The 20,917-nt window shown below is 37.8% G+C and overlaps 1 protein-coding gene across 6 annotated transcripts in view; it reads right to left on the reverse strand.

The window, feature by feature from the left end:
• The window catches only part of RIMKLB (ribosomal modification protein rimK like family member B), a 58,003-nt gene extending 43,746 nt beyond the window's left edge, over positions 1–14,257 (reverse strand). For all 6 annotated transcript variants that reach the window (XM_077759053.1, XM_077759051.1, XM_077759050.1 and 3 more), the window contains exons 1-2: positions 13,956–14,257; positions 11,153–11,384 (exon numbers count right to left, since the gene is read on the reverse strand). In XM_077759053.1, coding sequence (XP_077615179.1) covers positions 11,153–11,327 — 175 coding nt within the window. In that variant the 5' untranslated portion in view covers positions 11,328–11,384; positions 13,956–14,257. The remainder of the gene's footprint in view (positions 1–11,152; positions 11,385–13,955) is intronic.
• Positions 14,258–20,917: the final 6,660 nt, after the last annotated feature.

Below are 20,917 nucleotides of genomic sequence, written 5' to 3' on the forward strand. Positions count from 1 at the left end.
GCTCACACAGTCTCTCTCTCTCTCAGAAATAAATAAAACATTAAAAAAACCCAACAACTTTAAACAGGCAAAGTTATAATCACCTATCACTCTCCCTTGACAAAAAGATACCATATCTTATGTCCTTTTCCAACATCATAAATTCACTTAACAATGTCATATTTTATCAAGTATTTCAGTATGTATCTCAAAGAAATTCTTTTATTTACTTACTTATTTTTTATTTGAGAGAGACAGAGGGAGGGAGAGAGAGAATGTTAAACAGGCTCCAAGCTCAACGGACTGAGCCACCCAGGCGCCCCTCAAAGGAATTCTTGGCTCTATAAATATTTTTTAACAAGGACACAAAAGCACTAGCCAAAAAAATTATGAACTCTACTTAATTAAAACTGGCAACTTCCATCCACCAAAATATTCCATTAACAGAGGAAAAAAAAAAGGCAAGCCACAGAGTGAAAGAACATATTCACAATACCTATATCTAATAAGATACTTTTTCCCACAGAAAATTACAAAACATCAGAAAAGAGAAAATCAATGAAAAATGACCACAGAATTGACTCTGGGTAGGTGGTGGAGTTGGGTGCACCAGGAATCTGTCTCCCTGCTACCACACAATAATGCACTGGCACAATAGATCAGATAGAACTGCTTTAGAACTCCCAAGGTGGTTGAAGGACTGCAACTTTCAGGAAATGACCAAGAATGGTAAAATACAGTGAATTTTGGTCAATTTCAGCTCTTAGCACAAGTATCACTACCCATCCCCCACCCCTCAGGCACACTATGCATCTGCTCCTGGCGCAGCTAACACACCTTGTAGGAGCCAAGGTTGGCTAAAAATCCTGTCCTCTGAATACTGAGTACCTCTCTTCTGATGGCTGATTGCAGCTTCTGATCATACAATTGTAGACAAAGAGGTCAGTAGCCATTATTGTTATATTACCCTCATCCACTGTTATAAGCCCCTACCCTTCCAGGTGAAGAGTTTTCCAGGGTATTTATTTATTTATTTCCTCAAATATCATCTCTGCCCCCCTCCTCTCTCTGTCTTGCCTTTTCTCCCCTTCAGGAGCCAGACATTAAACACCAGGACATTAAAAAACATAAAATAAGTTAAAAAAAAAACAAACCCTGCATATTTGGGAAAACTATAAAGTACCTGTGCATGACTAGGGAATGGTTTAGAAAAGTCCTGAGAAGACATTAAATTTATACCCCCCAGCTAATCCTCAGTACAGAGAAAACCTACAACAGTCAAAGAAGCAAAAATGAAAATAGTAAACAAAAAACACAAATTCTGGGGAAGGAAGAGAATCTGATTTCCGGAGTTACCACATTAGGGGGTTCAAATATGCAGTATTCAGCAAAAACTCACAAAGCATACAAAGAAACAAGAAAGTATAGCTGTTCAAAGGAATAAATCAACAGAAACTGTTCTTGAAAAAAGAGGCATTAGACTAAGATATTAAAACAACTGTCTCAAAGGGCTAAAAGAACTAAAGAAACATGAGTAGAATATCCAGAAAACCACAGGTGAGCAAAATGGAAATGCCAATAGACAGAAAACAACACAGAAAGAAACCAAGAGTAATTCTGAAGCTGAAAATAAAAAGTTAAAAAATGGAAATGAAAAATTCACTAGAGGGATTCAAAAGCAAATCTGAGCAGCCAGAAAAAAGAATCAGTAAACTCGAAGAGACATATATATTGTAGGAGTCCCAGAAATGAGGGAGAGAAACAGGGTGCACAGGATAAGGAAAGGGAGGGAAAGAAAAGGACAGAGAAAATTTGAAGAAATAATGACTAAGGGGCACCTGGGTGGCGCAGTCAGTTAAGCATCTGACTTCGGCTCAGGTCATGATCTCACAGTTTGTGGTTTGGAGCCCCGTTCTGTGCTGACAGCTCAGAGCCTGGAGCCTGCTTCGGATTCTGTGTCTCCTCTCTCTGCCCCTCCCCCGTTCGTACTCTGTCTCTCTCAAAAATAAACATTAAGAAAAAAAAAAAGAATGACTGAAAACTTCACAAATCTGATGACAGACATGAATATCAACATCCAAGTTGTTCAACAATCTCCAAGTAAGATGAACTCAGACTCATGCTGAGACATACTATACTCAAGCTTTCAAAATCCAAGACAAGGAGAGAATCTGAAAAGAAGCAAGAGAGAAGCAAATCTTTATATACGAGGATCCTCAGTTGGCAGATTTCTTACCAGAAACTTTGGAGGCCAAAGACTGGGGGCCAATAAATTCAAAATGCTAAAAAATAAACTATCAACCAGCAAAATCATCCTTTAAAATGAGGGAGAAATCGAGAAAGACAGTCCCAGAAAAACAGAAGTTGAAGGAGTGCCTGACCACTAGACCTGTCCTATAAGAAATGTTCAAAGGACTCCTGCAGGTAAAAATGCAAGAACACTACCCAGTGACTCATACCATACAGAGAAATAAACCTGTCAATTAAGGCAAATACAGGAGGAATTTTAAAAGCTAGTATTACTGGTACAATAGTTTGTTACTGTACTTTTTGTTTTCTACGTTTAAGGAAAAAATAAAAAAGGTCATTAGTGTAAAAGTGAGTATTACTATAACTGGTTTGTAACTCCAATTCTACTTAACTTAGGAGACTAGTGCATTTTAAAAGATTATTTATGTTTTCTAACAAAATGCATAAAGATATAATTTTGTGACATCGACATACAAAAGAAGGGACAAAGCTGTTAAGGAGCAGAATTTTTATGTTATTGAAGTTGCGCTGGCATAAATTCAAGACAGAGCACTATAACACTGAATGCTAAATATAAGTTCTATGGTAAACCCAAGGAAAATAAAAAAAGAAATTTAAGTATTTAAAATATTTAAAAATTTAAATATTTCACTTAAAAAGATCAATTAACATAAGACGCTAATATAGGAAATAAGAGACAATAAACACTATAGGGTATAAAAAAACAGTGACAGAAGAAATCACTCCTTAACAATGATTGCTTTCAATGTAAATAAATTAAACTGTCCAATTAAAAGAGAGATTGGTGGGGCACCTGGATGACTCAGGGGATTAAGAGTCCAACTCTTGAACGCCTGATCTCCATTCAGGTCATGATCTCAATCGTTTGTGAGAGAGTCCCATGTCAGGCTCTGCACTGACAGCGGAGGTTGGGATTCTGTCTGTTTCTGCTTCTCTCCTGTTGACATGCTGGCTCTCTCTCAAAATAAACAAACTTTTTTAAAAAATTTTTTCAAAAATAAATGAAAGAGAGACTGGTAGAAGTCTTCCACACAAAAGTAGTCCATAAAGACTGAGAGTAGTGGCTGTTTTTTCAAATGTCCAAATACCAACAAAAAATAATAAAGGCCACAGAGAAACCAGGAAACACAGTTCAACCAAAGGATCCAAATAAATCTCCAGAAATGACCTTAAAGAAACAAAGATCTAACGTTACTAACGTAACATGAGAATCAAGAAACAGAAACCATTAAAAAGAATCAAACAAATTTACAGCTAAAGAGCACAAAAACTCAACAGAAAATACACGCAGCAGTTTACCAGAACTGTTCAAAGAGAAGAAAAAAGTCTGCAAACTCAAAAAGGACATCTGAATTATTTAGTCAGAAAACTTTAAAAACAGAATGAGAAAAAGAGAAGAAATCTGATACACAGTTGGAATATCAACAAACAGACCTATATAAATGTTATGGAGGCAGAGAGTTTATTTGACAAAAAAATAATGACACATAATTTTCCAAATCTGATTAAAGAAAGACATCCAAATTCAAACAGCTCAAAAGATGCTAAGTATGATGAACCTAAAGAGACTCACACAGAGACACAAAACCAAACTCAAATTTCAAAGACAAAGAATCTAGAAATCAGAAAGAGAAAGGCAACTTATTATAAACAAGGGAGATCCCATAACATCATCTAGTATTTCTCGAAGAAACCATACAGAAGAGAGTAGGAATACATTTTCAAAGTGCTGGGGGGAAAAAAACCCTGGCAATTGAGAATAATATACCTAGCAAAACTATCCTTCAAAAATGAAGGAGACATGAAGATTTTTCCCAGATAAAGAAAAGCTGAGGAGTTCATCACAATAGCCTGGCCTGATCAGAACAGCTAAAAAGAATCCAAGTTGAAAGAATATCCGAAGGCAGTGGAGTGGGGGTACTCCTGGCTGGCCCCATCAGTGGAGTATATGACTCCTGTTCTTGGGATTGTGAGTTCAAGCCCCACATTGGATGTAAAGATTACATAAATATGAAAGCTTTTTTTTTAAATTTAAAATTAAAAAAAAAAAGAATGCTAGAACGTAATACAAAAGCATAAAAAAATACAGCTCTTGGATAAAGTTAAATAAATAAATAAATACATAAAGAATCCTAAAATATTCCAATGGTAGTACACAAACCAGTGTTATTCCTGGTATGGCATTTAAAGTTAAAGGCATACAGGGACACCTGGCTGGGTCACTTGGTACAGCACGTGACTCTTGATTTCAGGGTCATTAAGTTCAAGCCTCATGTCGGACCTAGCGTTTACTTATTAAAAAAAAAAAAAAATCGCAGTGCCTGAGTGGCTCAGTCAGTTAAGCATCTGACTCTTGATTTCAGCTCAGGTCACGATCTCACAGTGGGTGGGTTCGAGCCCTATGTGGGGTTCTGCCCTGACAGTGCAGAGCCTGCTTGGGATTCTCTCTCTCCCTCTCTCTGACCCCACCCCTCTGAAAATAAACACGTAAAATAAACCTTAAAGAAAACTTAAAAGCAGGGGCGCCTGGGTGGTTCAGTTGGTTAGGTGGCCAACTTCGGCTCAGGTCATGATCTCACTGTTCATGATTTTGAGCCCAGGTCTGGCTCTGTGCTGACAGCTCAGAGCCTGAAGCCTCCTTTGGATTCTGTTTCTCCCTCTCTCTGCCTTTCCCCACTAGTGCTCTGTTTCTCTCTATCAAAGAAAAAATAACCATTTTTTTTTAAATTTTTTTTTTAATGTTTTATTTATTTCTAGGAGAGAGAGAGAGAGAGACAGCGTGAGCAGGGGAGGGTCAGAGAGAGAGGGAGTCACAGACTGAAACAGGCTCCACGCTCTGCGCTGGCAGTCAGCACAGAGCCCAACGCGGGGCTTGAACCCATGAACCGCGGGATCATGACCTAAGCGAAAGTCGGACGCTTAACCGACTAAGCCACCCAGGTGCCCCAAAAAATAACCATTAAAAAAATTTTTTTAAAGGTAAATGGAAGAAACACCAACAATAAAAAGATACAGAGAGATAGAAAAGATTGACAAAAAAGACCTAACTATATGCTATCAACAAGAGATTGATTTTAGATATAAGGACACCCAAAGGCTGAAAGTAAAGCACTGACAAGATACTCCATGCAAACGGTTACCAAAAGAGAATATAGGTGGCCATATTTATGAGACAAAATAGCCTTTAAGAGAAAAAGTGTCACAAGAGATAATCATTATAATGATAGAAGAGTCAATTCACCAAAAAGCTATAACAATTGTAAATATGCAGACACCTAACAGAGTACCCACATGTATGAAGCAAATAGTAAGAGACCAAGGAGAGAAATGGACACTAACACAATAATGAAAAATTTCAAATACCATACTTTTATGGTATGGAGCAAACAGACATAAAATCTTGTAAGGAAACAAGACTAAAAGGCACTAAAGATCAACTAGACCTAACAAACATATCAAAACACACCCCCACCCCAAACAATAACACAATCCAAGTTCTTCAAGGGCAAATGGAATTTTCTCCAAGATAGATCACATGTTAAGCCACAAAACAAATCTTAAATTTAGGAATACTGATATCATACCAAGTAGCTTTTCCGGTTTCTATGGACTAAAACTAGAAATGAATACGAAAGGGAAAATGGAAAATTTACAAATACCTTGCAATTTAATAATACACTCAAACAAATAAGACAAAAGGGGTAACAAAGGGAAATCAGAAAATATAAGAACTCTTGATTTCGGCTCAGGTCATGATCTCACAGTTTCAGGAATTCAATCCCCACATCAAGCTCTACACTGACCCTACAGAGCCTATTTAGGATTTTCTCTGTCTGTCTCTCTTGCTCTGCCCCTCCCCAGCTCATGTTCTCTCTTAAAATAAATAAACTTCAAAAAATTATTAAAGTTTAAAAAAAGAAAAAAAATATTAAGACCAAAGTGAAATGCAGGATACCAAAACTTACGGGATATGGTCAAAGTACTGTTAAGAGTGAAGTGTACCATGGGGCACCTGGGTGGCTTAGTCGGTTAGGCGTCCGACTTTCGCTTAGGTCATGATCTCGTGGTTCGTGGGTTCGAGCCCCGCGTCGGCTCTGTGCTGACTGCCAGCTCAGAGCCTGGAGCCTATTTCAGAGTCTGTATCTCCCTCTCTCTCTGACCCTCCCCTGCTCATGCTGTCTCTCTCTCTCTCTCTCTCTCTCTCCTAGAAAAAAAATAAAAAAAGAGTGAAGTGTACAAGTATAAACACGCACATTAAAAAAAAAAAAGAAAATCTCTGGAGTGCCTGAGGCACTCAATCACCTAAGTATCCAACAGGTGATTTCAGCTCAAGTTGTAATCTCACAGTCGTGAGATGGAACCCCACATCAGGCTTTGCACTGTGAGCACTTAGGATTCTCTCCCTCCCTCTCAAGCCCTGCATGCATTCTTTCAAGAGAAACTAATTTTTTTTAAAAATTGGAATACAAATAACCAAAAGAGAAAAGAAAAAAAAAATAGAAAAAAGATCAACAAAACAAACTTGGATTTTTGGAAAGATTAACAAATTAACAAACCCTTAGTTAGACGAAAAGAGGAAAGGAAAGGAAAGGAAAGGGAAAAGGAAAAGGAAAAGGAAAAGGAAAAGGAAAAGGAAAAGGAAGGAAAGGAAAGGAAAGGAAAGGAAAGGAAAGGAAAGGAAAGGAAAGGAGGGAGGGAGGGAAGGAAGGAAGACTTAAATAACGAATCAGAAATACTGATTTCTGATACTGGAGACGTTACAATGGACACCAAAGAAATAAAAGGAATTGTAAGAGACAACTATGAACAATTACACACCAACAAATTGGATAACTTGGAAAAAAATAAATTCCTAGAAACCTACATACAACCTGCTAAGACTGAATCACTGAGAAATTTAAAAAAATCTGAACAGACCTACTGACTCAGTATTCCGAAGTCTCCATACAAGGAAAAGCTCAGAACCAGATGTTTTCACTGGTGAATTCTACCAAACATTGAAAGAAGAATTAACACCAATCCATCTTCAACTCTTCCAAACATATGCTGTCATTCCTCTCAGGTATATACACAGCAGTGACATGGATCCCACTCCCACAGAGCATATGGTAGCTCTATGTTTAACCTTTGGTGGAACTGCCAAACTGTCTTCCAAAGGGACTGCATTTTACACGACCATTAGTATTGTAGGAGGATTCCAATTTCTCTATATTTTTGCCAACATATGTTGTCTTATCTTTTTCATTAGAGCATCCTACTAGGTGTGAAGCAGTGTCTTACTGTTGCTCATGTGGGTAACATTTATGCTATAAAAAGTGGACATGCAAAAGTATGCTTAGTAAAACTATATATATGTTCAGAATATAAATTAATAGTATTTATGTGGTCCATATGATACAAGTAATATATAATAAAGTTTATGTACATGAAAAATTGAAAGTGCAAAATGAATACAAATATTGTATACAAAAAAAATAAAGACTACATAATTGTTAGTTGTGTTGCATAGGCATTACCCACATTGAAACTTCAGGAGATATCAGTCAGTTAAAAATTTACATGAATTGTGGTAAGACCAGGGAAGACATTCAGATGAAGTGACAAACAGTAAGAATAAGGAATACTGAGCTTCCACAGTGAACATACTGATGAAAGGCAAAGAAAAATGACTAATGGAGAGAAGGTTGGACAAATGGTCTCTTTTCACAAAGCAGCAACAGGGGCACTGGGTGGTTCCGTCAGTTGAGTGGCTGACTTTGGCTCAGGTCATGACCTCACAGTTCATGGGTTTGAGCCTTGTGTCAAGCTCTGTGCTGACAGCTCAGAGCCTGAAGCATACTTCAGATTCTGTGTCTCTCTCTCTGCCCCCTCCCCTGCTCATGTTCTGTCTCTCTCTCTCCCTCAAAAATAAACAGTAAAAAAAAAAATTTCTTTTAAATAGGCTTTAAAAATAAATAGATTGAACAATGCAGGGAAATAGGTTTCTGACGGTTCTTAGAAAGATGATAATAAAACTGGTGTTTAAGGAATGAGAAAGAGCTAGAGAGGAAACACTGTAGTTAAAGATAACAGGCTATAGAAATGTTCCAGTTGTTAAAACTTGGGGACATTAACAGCTTGACATTAACAGGATACTGAAAAGCAGAGCAGTTGGGATTTAGAAGGAAAAAGCAACAAAATTTTGTGGCAGAAATGGCTCTTAAGAATAAAAGAGAAAGGCAGTGCATGGCCCAGTCAGTTAAGTGTCCAACTCTTGATTGTGGCTAAAGTCACAATCTCATGGTTCATGGGATAGAGCCCCGTGTCAAGCTCTGCACCGATAGCGCAGAGCCTGCTTGGGATTCTCTCCACCTCTCTCTGCCCCTCCCCTGCTCTCACGCACTCCCTGTCCCTGTCTCTCTAAATAGAAGTAAATAAACTTAATATATCTATGTTTTAAAAAAAGATATGTTGAAGGTAATACCAGGGCAAAGGACAAAATGCAAACCGAAAAGCTGAAATTAAGAGTTTCATGGGGAAGAAGTGAGTTCAATTTTGACCTACTGGCATGAAATGACAGTTGAGAACAAAGTGTCCAGTAGGAAACAGAAACAAATCAAGAGTAATGGTTTTCAATCTTAGATATTTTTCTTTGTTTTAAAACATTTTTAATGTTTATTTTTGAGAGAAAAAGAAAGAGAAAGCACAAGTGGGGAAGAGGCAGAGAGAGAGGGAGACACAGAATCTGAAGCAGGCTCCAGTCTCTGAGCTGTCAGCACAGAGCCTCACACCGGGCTCCAACTTACGAACTGTGAGATCATGACCTGAGTTGAAGTGGGACACTCAACTGATCGAGCTACCCAGGTGCCCCAATCTTAGATATTTTTCAACCTATGGAAGGTGTTTGAATAGAGATGCCCATTTCCATTTCCCACATCTTATAGTAATAGGTCCATGTGACAGAGGCTTGGTCTAATAAGGAACTGTGACTTCAGAGGACTCTTGGAATGGCAGCTTTTGGTTTTCCAACCTTTTAAAGCATAGAGACATACATCATAAGCCTGTGAAAGTGTTTAGTGAACTATGTACACTGGCATTTAAACCTCTTCTCACACATACTTCAAGAGCATGGTTCCTAACACAATGCTGTGTCCAGATTTCTGACTCCAATTTCAGCAATTGTACATGCACTTATTTTGAAAAGCTCCAAGTTATAAAGGCAGGTAATAAATTCTGAATTCTAAAGAAAAGATTTATCTTGATTTGATCAGGCTGTATCTGTCATAGCTACAGGACAGGGGGGTGCAAAGTGACATACATTCCTTTTATAATTTATCAAAGTTATAATAATTTTACAGATATGTGCAATCACTTGATCTTTATCTTGGCCTTTAGAATATAGGGACTATATCTCATTTTGCACACCATACTAATTAACTAACACCAAGTAAGTGCTCAAATTATACATATGAAAGAATGAAATGGGCTCTATCCCAAATCTTCAGAATTTGAGTAAGTGCTGGAACTAGGTATACACATTTAAAACCTGAAAATAATGTGCATCTTTCTTATGAAGGTAGTAGCTACTTAAGCACTCAAGCGAAACGATCTAGTAAGAGTTCAGTTCTTTACTAAAGAAGCTATTTCCAAAGCAACAATAACTGCTGAAAAGTAAAGTAAATGAAATAAATGTTAAAAGGACACAGAGTAAAGAGCAACTGTCTGCTAAGAGATTCTACCTACTTAAATCTACAGTATCAGGTTATTAATCAGGTAAGGCTCTGGATCTATTAACTACCCTACAAATGTAATTACCCTAATAGCAGATTTATGTTCTGAATATTGTTAATTCTCACAATAACCATCTCCCTCCATTTTATTGATGAAAACACATGTCCTCATTATGACTCTACTCACAAAGCAAGTTAAGTGATGTAGAATCTATTTTAAGTGTTTGTCTCATAACTTTATTGAATACTATCACTAAACTATGATGTCTTTTCTAAAAGTTCATCAACAATGCCACGTATATGCCACCATATAATGCTCCCTAACAGAAATCACCAATTTACCTACGTGTCATAACTTTACAAAATAAAGACATAAAGATTCCTAAGTTAGTCCTAAAGAATTTCTATGTTTCTAAGATATCTTCCCCTTGTGACCCTAAAACAAATATGAAATACAGTATTAGAAATACTAGACTTATCACCAGTTGAGTCAAATTATTCAGACACTTTTTTTCAGTAAAAAGAAAATAACTATTATTATTATATACTATATGTATAAAATATTTTATAAGGAAAAAAAAAAAAAAAAACCCAGCCTGGGTGGCTCAGTAAGTTGGGCATCCAAGTCTTGATTTCAGCTTAGGTCATAATTTCACGGTTTGTGAGACCGAGCCCGGCACTGGGCTCTGAGCTGGCAACGTGGAGCCTGCTTAGGATTCTCTCTCTCCTTTCTGCCCCTACCCCATTCACATTCTCCTCTCTCTTTCAAAATAAGTAAATAAACATGTTTTAAAAAGTAGATAATATTCTAAGGCTTTTAGAAAAAAAGAAAATAAGAATCACATGTAGAATTTGACGAATTTAGTAAATTCATTACTGAATTATACCTTGAGGTACAAATTCTCTCAGGAGCACCTTATAAACAAGGTATTTTAAAATTAGAAGACAATAATAATGGGGAAATAATCAGTAAATTTTCTTTAATTTCTCTCCCAACTATTTCTTAAATAATAACTTAAGAGGTTCAATAAATACTGGTGATTCCATTTCTTCCATAAAACTTGCTACATTTTAAGATCAGATGACAGTAGCGTAAGGCTGTTAACAACTCCTTCATCCAAATTATTCCTAGAAAATTTGGATTCAACATATTCTAAGAAAAAAATCCATAAAATTACTTAGTATAGACTTACCCAGGTTTCCTTGCTCGATTGTCAGTACCACCTCATCCATCACCACAGCTCTAAAGTCCAACTCTTCCTCACAACATTTGGCCTTTAATGCTCGTAAAATCTCTTTTTGGGGATAGTCTTCCCTGATTCGACGATCTGTCAAAAACCACAACTTGGCCGCCACAGAGCTACACATCTTGATCTGCTTGTTCTTCCTTTTCCTGGATTATTTCCTCCTGACTGCCGATTCTTTCTAGACAGAAAAACCAAATACACATAGAGGGTAAATAAAGAAATCTACTTAAGGACTTTCATGTCTGTGTGGATCCTCCATACAGATGAAATTAAACTTTATTTCCTCCCATTAAAAAAAAAAAAAGGGAACTTTATTTGAGGCACCTGGCTGATTCAGTCCCTAGTGTGTGACTCTTGATCTTAAGGTTACTTAAGGTTATGAGTTAGAGCCCCATATTAGGTGTGAAGATTACTTTAAAAAATATATAGTAAGAGGGAGCCAGGATGGCTCAGTTGGTTAAGCAACCAAAGCTTGATTTTGGCTCAGGTCATGATCCCAGAGTCATGGAATCAAGCCCGGTGTCAGACTCCAAGCTGGGCAAGGAGTCTGCTTGAGATTTTCAATCTCTCTCTCTCTCCCTCTGCCCCTTCCCCCACTCATGCACTCTATCTAAAATTTAAAAAAAAAAAAATTAAAAATTTTTACACCACTAAATTTAGAGGAACTCACAACCTCCTCTGAAACAAAATTCCTCCATCTTCCACTGGGGAAGTTAGCACTGCAGTTTAATAATTACAGCAGGTCACTTAATAAAAGTGCCATTTTCAATATTATATATTCAATGACACTCCCTATATTATATATGGTCTAGAAATATACTTTAATCTGATCATCTACTTTTGACTGATTTATTGCCTCCCCTAAAATGCAAACACCTTGACATAAATAGACGAGGCTGTAATCATTAGTGTATCCCCATATCTCCTATCATGGTAAACTCCATTTATATATGTTCATGTTTCTGTAGTTTTTATTCAATTGTCTTCCCTTGTTTTGTCATATGTATGTATATTTTCTTACCAACATATTTATAGGAATGTTTTAAATGAGACAGTGACACCTTTGTTATTACATAAGTATCAACACTGAAGTCGTTTATGTAACAACTTTAATCGAAGTAAATAGCTTGAGAATATGGAAAAAAACTTTTAAAAGCCAAAATAAATGTTGGGGTCCATTCACTAGAATTTATTTAAGTCAGAGGACAGCCTGCTCTTACTCAATGTTTTTATGCTTACTTTAAATAGAATTTTTTAAACAAACTCGGACTGTTTACAGGAATACAAAAAAGGACTTTTTTCCACAAATAGAGTGCTGCTTCTCAGAGTTTGCATCATGGGCAAGAGCTTGTATCATGAGCAAGACAAGAGCTGAAAATTATTTTCCTGAGAAGAAGCAAAAAGTTACACATTTTACTAACAAACATTAACAGGGGATTTCAACAAAAAGACTTTCTTTTTAATTGTTACTTTTATTTTTTTTATTTTAGAGAGAGAACATGGGCAAGGGAGACAGGCAGAGGAGGAGAGAAAGAATCTGAAGCAGGCTCCAAGCTCAGGACAGAAAGTGACACAAGACTCAGCTCAATCCCAGGACTCTGGGATGGTGACCTGAGCTGAAAACAAGAGTTGGAGGCTCAACCGACTGAGCCTCCCAGTCACCCCCACACAAAAAAAACACTTTTTACAAAAATAAAATTACTGGGGCGTCTGGCTGGCTCAGTCAGTAGAGCATGCGAATCTTGATCTCAGGGTTGTTAAGTTCACGTCTCATGTTGGACAAGGAGCCTAGTAAAAGTTTTTAAATTCCTCATATCACCCCAGATGACACAGCAAACCTAACAGAAAAAAAGGGCAAGGATAAGAACTAGAGGAAGCAAAAGCCATACATAGAGCGGGCTTTCAGCATCACGGCAACTGGAAGTGGCCCCTCATGCACCATCCACACACTCTCTAAGGTCTCAGCCTGAAGGCACACAAGACTAGAGTATCATGAGCCAGCAGCACCACCACGCACACCCACGTGTCCCACAGCGTGGGGTCTAAAAGGCATCAATCACAGGAAAGCAGGGAAAGAATAAAATAACATGGGACATACAAAAGTTGTGACTTGTAGCTTAGGAAAAGCAAGGTTAAGAGCTCTGTTATGGTGATGCATCAGGCCAAGACCCAAGGAACCAGCAAAGGAGACGCTTGATGCCCACAACCTTCTAGCCCGCTGTGCTCTTGATCCACAGCTGTGGTCAAGAACATGCCCTCTGAGGGGCACCTGGGTGGCTCAGTCGGTTAAGCTTCCAACTTCGGCTCAGGTCATGATCTTGCCATTCGTGGGTTCGAGCCCCGCGTCAGGCTCTGTGCTGACAGCCAGCTCAGAGCCTGGAGCCGGTTTCAGAATCTGTGTCTCCCTCTCTCTCTGACCCTCCCTTGCTCACGATGTCTGTCTGTCTCTCTCTCTCTCAAATAAAACTTTAAAAATAAATAAATAAAATGAAATAAAAAATAACATGCCCTCTGAAGCCTTAGGCTAGATGTAGTAATAATTCAACTTACACAACAGGCAGATATGGTCACTAGGGAGTCTCAGAAGACAAGCTCCAAAGAAAAATCGTACCAGAGTACCTAATGTAAGAGATCCCGTTTTCTTTGAGACAGGCACTAATAAAAATGATCTTAATTAAGACTGGATAGTTTTGGAAACCTCTGTCAATGACCTCCATTATTCCAAAGCCATCTTGGTGCCTTCACTTACCCTGAATTGTTGAATGTCGTCTGTTCACCGATATGACTAAATTTCACCGCATGAAATTGTACTGAATGAGTACAGCAGTTGTGGCTCAAAGAGAAATCAGGATGAGATGCTACAGCCACTGGCAACTGGGAAGCAGAACTGTTCTGCCAATACTGATATGTCAACTTGTTGAAAATGCTCAGGCCATACTGTAAGACTATATGGTGTTTTCAACGATTCTACAATCAGATAATAATAGCACTCCAAGCCTGCAATCTCACATAGTTGTGCAACTCCTGACAGATGGTGTATGTGAGCATCTCCATGTCTGGCTTCATAGCTGCAGCTCTGATATCCTTGCGTAATCTTTGGGTGTTTCTACACTGGTATGCAACCAACAACTGAAAGTTCAGATTAGCCTCCCTATCTCCTTTCATTCTTTTGATAAACTCCAAATCCTCTTGATCCTGGGATTCTAACAGAGAAAATGGAGCTCCGTCTCTGTCTTCATGATTTGAAAACAAGCCTAGAGAGCTCATCATTTGCCACAACTGGACTACATCCTTTCACACGGAATACCTGCACCCCCAGATCTGGAACTGGAGGAATGTTCTCACCCTGCAGAAGACTATGAAAAAGACAGACACTCTCTTGAAAAGGTCCAACATCAATGTCAATGGTTGTGGTTCCTCAAAGTCCACACAGTGGCAGTCAATATGGCAAGACCTGGGGATCATCACCTTGTCCTGCACCAAGGTATTTTTGCTCAGATGGAATATATTTTCCTTATCAGCTTCAAAAGAGTCTTATGTTATGTCTTGCTTTTCATGGAAAGAATCACAGAGGTATGGCACACCGTGTTCCAACGCATTCTTCCTGTAGACCAAGTACATGACATCCCTTGAAAAGGGCAAGTCAGCTTAACAACCTCTAGCTTGTCACTTACTGTTTCACTGGTACTGATATTTTCAAGTGATACCTATCCAAGTTTTCAACTTACACAGTATAATTTTACAGTAATCTCCAAAGTCCAGTTTACTGATAGAGAAAGAAAGACCACAACCTCTCTTCCACCGAATGGTCCACTCCTATTTCAACAGCTCATTGAGGGGCCACTGGTGGTCCCCAGGTACCCAGGGTTGCTTGACTTCACCAGGTTGCTCCACCGGGATTCACATATAACGATAACTAGGAAACAATCAGGTAAAGATTCTCTAACCTTCAAGGTAGAAGCTTTGCATTCTCTCCCCCTTCCCAACCCCCCCACACTGGCCCTCCTGGTCTGGGAGGCCTCCAAAACCTTCCTATGGGCCAGGCGGAGACCAGTAGGCCAGGACCCCCTCCAACATATCTACTTTCCCCATCCATAAACATCAGGGAAAAAAGAAAAAACAAAACTGCTGATAAGTCAAAAGCGTTATGGTAAATCTACACAGTTCAGGAGACCAACAGTACACAAATGTGTAAAATGATAATCCTGAGTCCTTTAAAAAAATTTTTTTTCAGATTATATTCACTATTTTAAATGTCATAAAAGCCCAGCATTGGGCTCTGTACTGACAGTGTGGAACCTGCCTCAGATTCTCTGTCTCTCTCCCTCTCTCTGTCTCCCCTCCCCAGCACGCTAATTCTGTAAAAAAAAAAATACTTTAAAAAAGTTTCTTCTCCAAAAGTGTTACGATAAATACAGGATTTGCAAATGTCCACATAAGAAAAAAGAAAAAAAAAAAAAGAACATTATTTCTGCACTGAGAATGTAAATTCAGATCAACTAATTCCTGTCCTCAATTTATTTCCCCCACAGTATCAAGGAAAACAATGTGCAAATATCAGATACCAAATAAATGCCACTGATTAACTATGAAAACAGGTGTGTTTCTTGTCTTTTGTTTTTAATAAGGAGACATTCAACAGTGAAAATTCAGTTTTATATGAGAGAGAGTTTTCCCATGTAAACTTCTGGATATACAAACCAATTAAAAAAGTCACTGTCATCTGTCAATAATATAGTTAAGGCTAATTAAATGGGAATCATAAATAAAGTGCTTCATTCATTTTTCTCATAAGGCCACATCCCAATGTTATTTTGCTAGGGAAAAAGCAAAAATCACAATCTACCATTTGAAGATCTTAAGGCACCTCTTACTACAAAGAAACTTACTTATTCCAGATAAGACATAGCATATGAACCTAGAATCAAAAGACTGAAAAAAAAATAAACGTTAGATAAGAAAACATAGAGTATGTGTATATGTAATACACATATACAGAGTGTGTGTGTGTGTGTGTGTGTGTGTATAATGTACTAATAAAAATTTACTCCATCTGGCAATTACTTCAGATGTGTTTTCAATGACATAATTTCTGTCTTGGATGGGGAATACAGGAGTTAGATCAGGCATGTACAGAAAAATAATAAATTTGTAGATCTTGAGTTGTAGACACTCCTTCAGTCTACTTTTATGTGACAGCTCTCTTCTCTGTACATAATCCCCTGGGCTTCATTCTTAAACCCTTCACTCCTTTCTCTAGAAATGTCATCCTCAGTCAGGCTTTAACTATATCATTAAAATGTGAACATATCATTGACCCACCAAATATCTCTTTCCAACCTGGAGTTCTCAACTGAATTTGAGATCCTATTTCAATCTGCCTCGTGGACATCCCTAACTCAATGCCAACAACAATGCCTCAGTTGAGCAAGTAAAATTCTGAGGTATTTTTAATTCACATACCTTCTTCAACACTTGATTTCCCATTTTAATAGTTCAATATTATGCATCAACCTGGCTAAACAATGGTGCCCCAACTGTTTGGTCCAAACCCTAGTCTACATGTTGCTATGTAAGTACTTTGGAAACAGATTAAAGTCTATACCAGTCGACCCTGAATGAAGGAGATTACCCTCTATGATGTGAATGGACCTCATCCAATCTGCTGAAGGTCTGAACACCAAAAACACGTTTCCAAGAGAAGGAGCTCTGCATCAAGACTCTAACACAGAAGTTCCTGCCTGAGTTTCTAACCTACTGGTCGGCCCTACAAATTTCATACTTGCCACAATCACACTAACCAATTCCTTAATTTCTATTTCCTTCTTTCTCTCTTTCCCCCGCTCCTCCCTCACTCCATCCATCCCTCTCCCTCCCCATATATACAATTTCTTATTGGTACTCTTTCTCAGAAGAATACTGCCTGATATACTCATCCTAATTTTAGCATTTAATTCAGGAACTCTGGCATCATTCTTACTTCTATTCTTCCTTCACTACTTAAACATACAATTACAATAGTAATCCTATTTTCTAAATATCAGTTGAATTTCCTATTCATCCCCGGTATGTGCACCATTTAACACCTAAAAACACTAAAAACACCTCCAAACTAAACTTCTACCCTCTATTCTCTCTCATTTACCAATTTCCTCAACATATTGTATTCTCTCATGCTTCCTTTTGCTTAGAATATACATCCGAGGGGCGCCTGGGTGGCTCAGTCGTTAAGCTTCCAACTTCAGCTCAGGTCATAATCTCACCATTCCTGAGTTCAAGCCCCACATCGGGTTTCTATGCCGACAGCTCAGAGCCTGGAGACTGCTTTAGATTCTGTGCCTCCGTCTCTCTCTGCCCCTCCCTTGCTCTCCCTCTCTCTCAAAAATAAATAAACATCAAAAAAAAAAAAAAAAGAATACACATCCTACTAGACCTACCTTAGTGAATACTGGGGTCACTAATACATCTGTTAGGTTTTTCTGACTTACAAAAATCATCCTAAATCTGTGAATCTACATTATCTTATTATACACATATTTTAGCAATTATCACAGTATGTTGTAATTAATTTTTTTAATACTCTGACAGTGCTATAAGATGAATTTTTAAAGGGAGTCATCTGGGTGGCTCAGTTGGTTGAGTGTCCAATTTCAGCTCAGGTCATGATCTCCCAGTTTGAGTTCAAGCCCCACATCAGGCTAAGAACCTGGAGCCTGCTTTCCATTCTGTCTCCATTTCTCTCTGTCCCTCCTCCATTCATTCTCTGTCTCCCACTCTCTCTCAAAAATAAATAAACATTCTGCCTCCATAGGGCTCATGGCTGCCTAGGGGAGAGACCGGATTCTATTGATTTTTTTAAAGACAATTTCTCTTTTATAGGGCTAACTCATAATTCAAAGGTATGTTTAAGTTGGTGTTTCTCAAACTAGGGTCCTGAAACCTATTTGGGGGCTCTGAACATTTTTCCCTTTATTATAAACCTGGAAAAGTTCATGGGCCTTAATCTTACTCTTACTTATAATCTTGTTTATTAATCTGGATCTTACTGAACACAGGAGTTAAGTCTTCTTATCCTCAGAATCAAGCATTTCTAAAATACAACATGCCTGGGCACCTCGGTGGCTCAGTAGGTTAAGTATCTGACTCTTGATTTCAATTCAGGTTATGATCCTGAGCAGTTCATGGGATCAAGCCCTGCATCAGCCCCACATCGGATTCAGCACTAAGACCATGGAGCGTGCTTGGAATTCTCTCCCCACTCTCTGCCTCTCATGCACTCAAATGTGCACGCTGTCTCTCAAAAATTTAAAAAATACATTAAAATCTTTAAAAAATAAAACCTTTAGAAAAAAAGAAGGATGGGGTGCCTGGGTGGCTTCAGATTCTGTGTCTCCCTCTCTGTCTCTGTCCCTCCCCTGCTCATGCTCTGTCTCTCTCTCTCTCAAAAGTAAATAAAACATTAAAAAAAAAGAAAGAAAAAAGAAGAATGGGTGAAAAGGAAGAACCATACCATTTGGGGGTAGGAGATACAGAAAATGACTGAATGATACACTGAAAACCTCAGAAGAGTCTCAGAAACAACCAAATAATAGTCTTAGTCCAATTAGCCCATTACTCATAACATTCATCAATAAATAATCTTCAAAAAAAATGTCCCTCTGAAACCTGGGTAGTTCCTATAAAATCTCATCCTTTACCTAAGATGCCACACAAAATAAGATCACTGTTTAGGTGTTCTGAATTTATTTTAAAAACGCCATTTTCTTTGCCACATTAACTTTAACGTAGACTGGAATGCTTTGAAAGTAGGAGCAGGAGGCTAGATATCATTCAAAGTAGCTATGACAGAAAAGAAATGTACGATAGCCCTCACAGTCCTCTCCTTATATTCAAAAGGATATACCTCAAAGATAGAAAAAACAAATAAGTTCCTAAAGGTTACATGACATACTAATTCACACTCTCCTTTTTATAGCTTTTACCTATGATACATTTTTTTAAAGCTACATATGTGATTATGGGTGAAAAAAAAGAAGACAATGATTTTCCTATCTAAACTCAGTATGATACCTTTATCAAAAGACTGGAAAAAAAAAAGGTAAAACATGAGTGTTGAAACAGAAAAACCCATGCTTTGAAATATGTAGACAAGTGTCTACAAATTCCGTTTACTCATACAAACAAACATAGGCAGGACAATGGCAAAACAATGCACACAGATAAGGTTAAAAATAGTCTCTATTTACTCATGAGAGTAAATAGCTCATGAGACACATTCCACATATATTTCCTCATTTTATCTGCATATAATTATGTGAGGAATATAGACATATATCTTCCATTTTAAAGAAACAGCCTGCCCTTTTAAGTTGTCATTAAGTTATCAGAATAATGGAGGCATGACTAATTTTCAGGTTTTCTGATCTCTTTCTACTCTATCATACCTAAAGACAGTGAAAGGAATTTGGATAAATATAAAACAAACAAACATTATACCATGTTAGGTGATTTGTTATCTTCTCATTCAATCCTTACAACCATCCTTTGATGCATTATGTCTTCATTTAGCAGCTGAGTATCTTCTAGCAGAGATTAAGTGGTGGAGCCCAGAGTGAATTCAAATTTCACACACTCCATGGCAAAGACTGCCACTTCCTTCCCAATATCCATTTTCTAATGACTCCTTAGTAATAAGATATCCAATATCTAGCTAAGCATAATGCCATGTAATCAAAAGACTGTATTCCCTAGGCTTTTTTTGCAACTAGAAGTGATCATATAAGTAAATTTTACTCAGTAAGAGCTCAGTGAAAGTACTGCATTGAAACTTTCAGAACACATAATTAAGAGGTACACTATTCCTTGGCCCTTCCTCCACCTTACCTGGAATGTAAGTGTTATGGCAACAGCTCAGCTCTAACCACCACCTGGACTATGAGGACAGAATTGAAAAGTCAACCATAGGAAAAACACAGCTACATGTTAGAAGCTGAATGCCCGACAACTGTGTAGTGCCGTCACCTTGGACTACCTACTACCTCTTTTGCTTATGTAAATGATATTTGGGAATTCTTTATTATAGGCCATAAAACCTTACCTAAGCAAGTATAGTCCATCACACCTTGTTCAAATCTTATAGGAAAATATTCCCTTGACATTAAAATTTTCCTATGTTAGTAAGTACTGGTAGTGCATATAAGACGGTGGTTCTTTTTACACTAACAAGGTCATCATCTTACATTTCATCATTTCAGTTTTACATTTATTTTCACAGCACCCCTGGAGACGTATTTCTTTATCCCTCCCTCCAAAAAGAACTGTTCAAAGTCAAAAATTATTCATAATCTCAGATCAATTAAGAATCTAAGTACTAAAAACACTAAGTGTTCAATTAAATATATTTAACTTATACTTCAGTGCCTACTATGCACTCTAAAATATCATGGTAAACAAAATAGACATACTCCCAGCCCTCACAGATCTTTTAAAAAGGATCTGATATTACAATGTCACAAGAAAAGATGCTCAACATCACTAATCATTAGGAAAATGCAAATCAAAACCCACAGAACTAACTTACACACACTGGAGGTCTACTATCAAGAAACAAAATATAACAAATGCTGGGGAGGATGTAGAGAAAATGGAAGCCTTGAAAATTGTTGGCTGGGAGGCACCCGGGTGGCTTAGTCGGTTAAGCATCCGACTTTC

The sequence above is a fragment of the Crocuta crocuta genome, unplaced genomic scaffold (assembly GCF_008692635.1).
Source record: "Crocuta crocuta isolate KB4526 unplaced genomic scaffold, BGI_CrCroc_1.0 scaffold72, whole genome shotgun sequence".
Classification (NCBI taxonomy): Eukaryota; Metazoa; Chordata; class Mammalia; order Carnivora; family Hyaenidae; genus Crocuta; species Crocuta crocuta.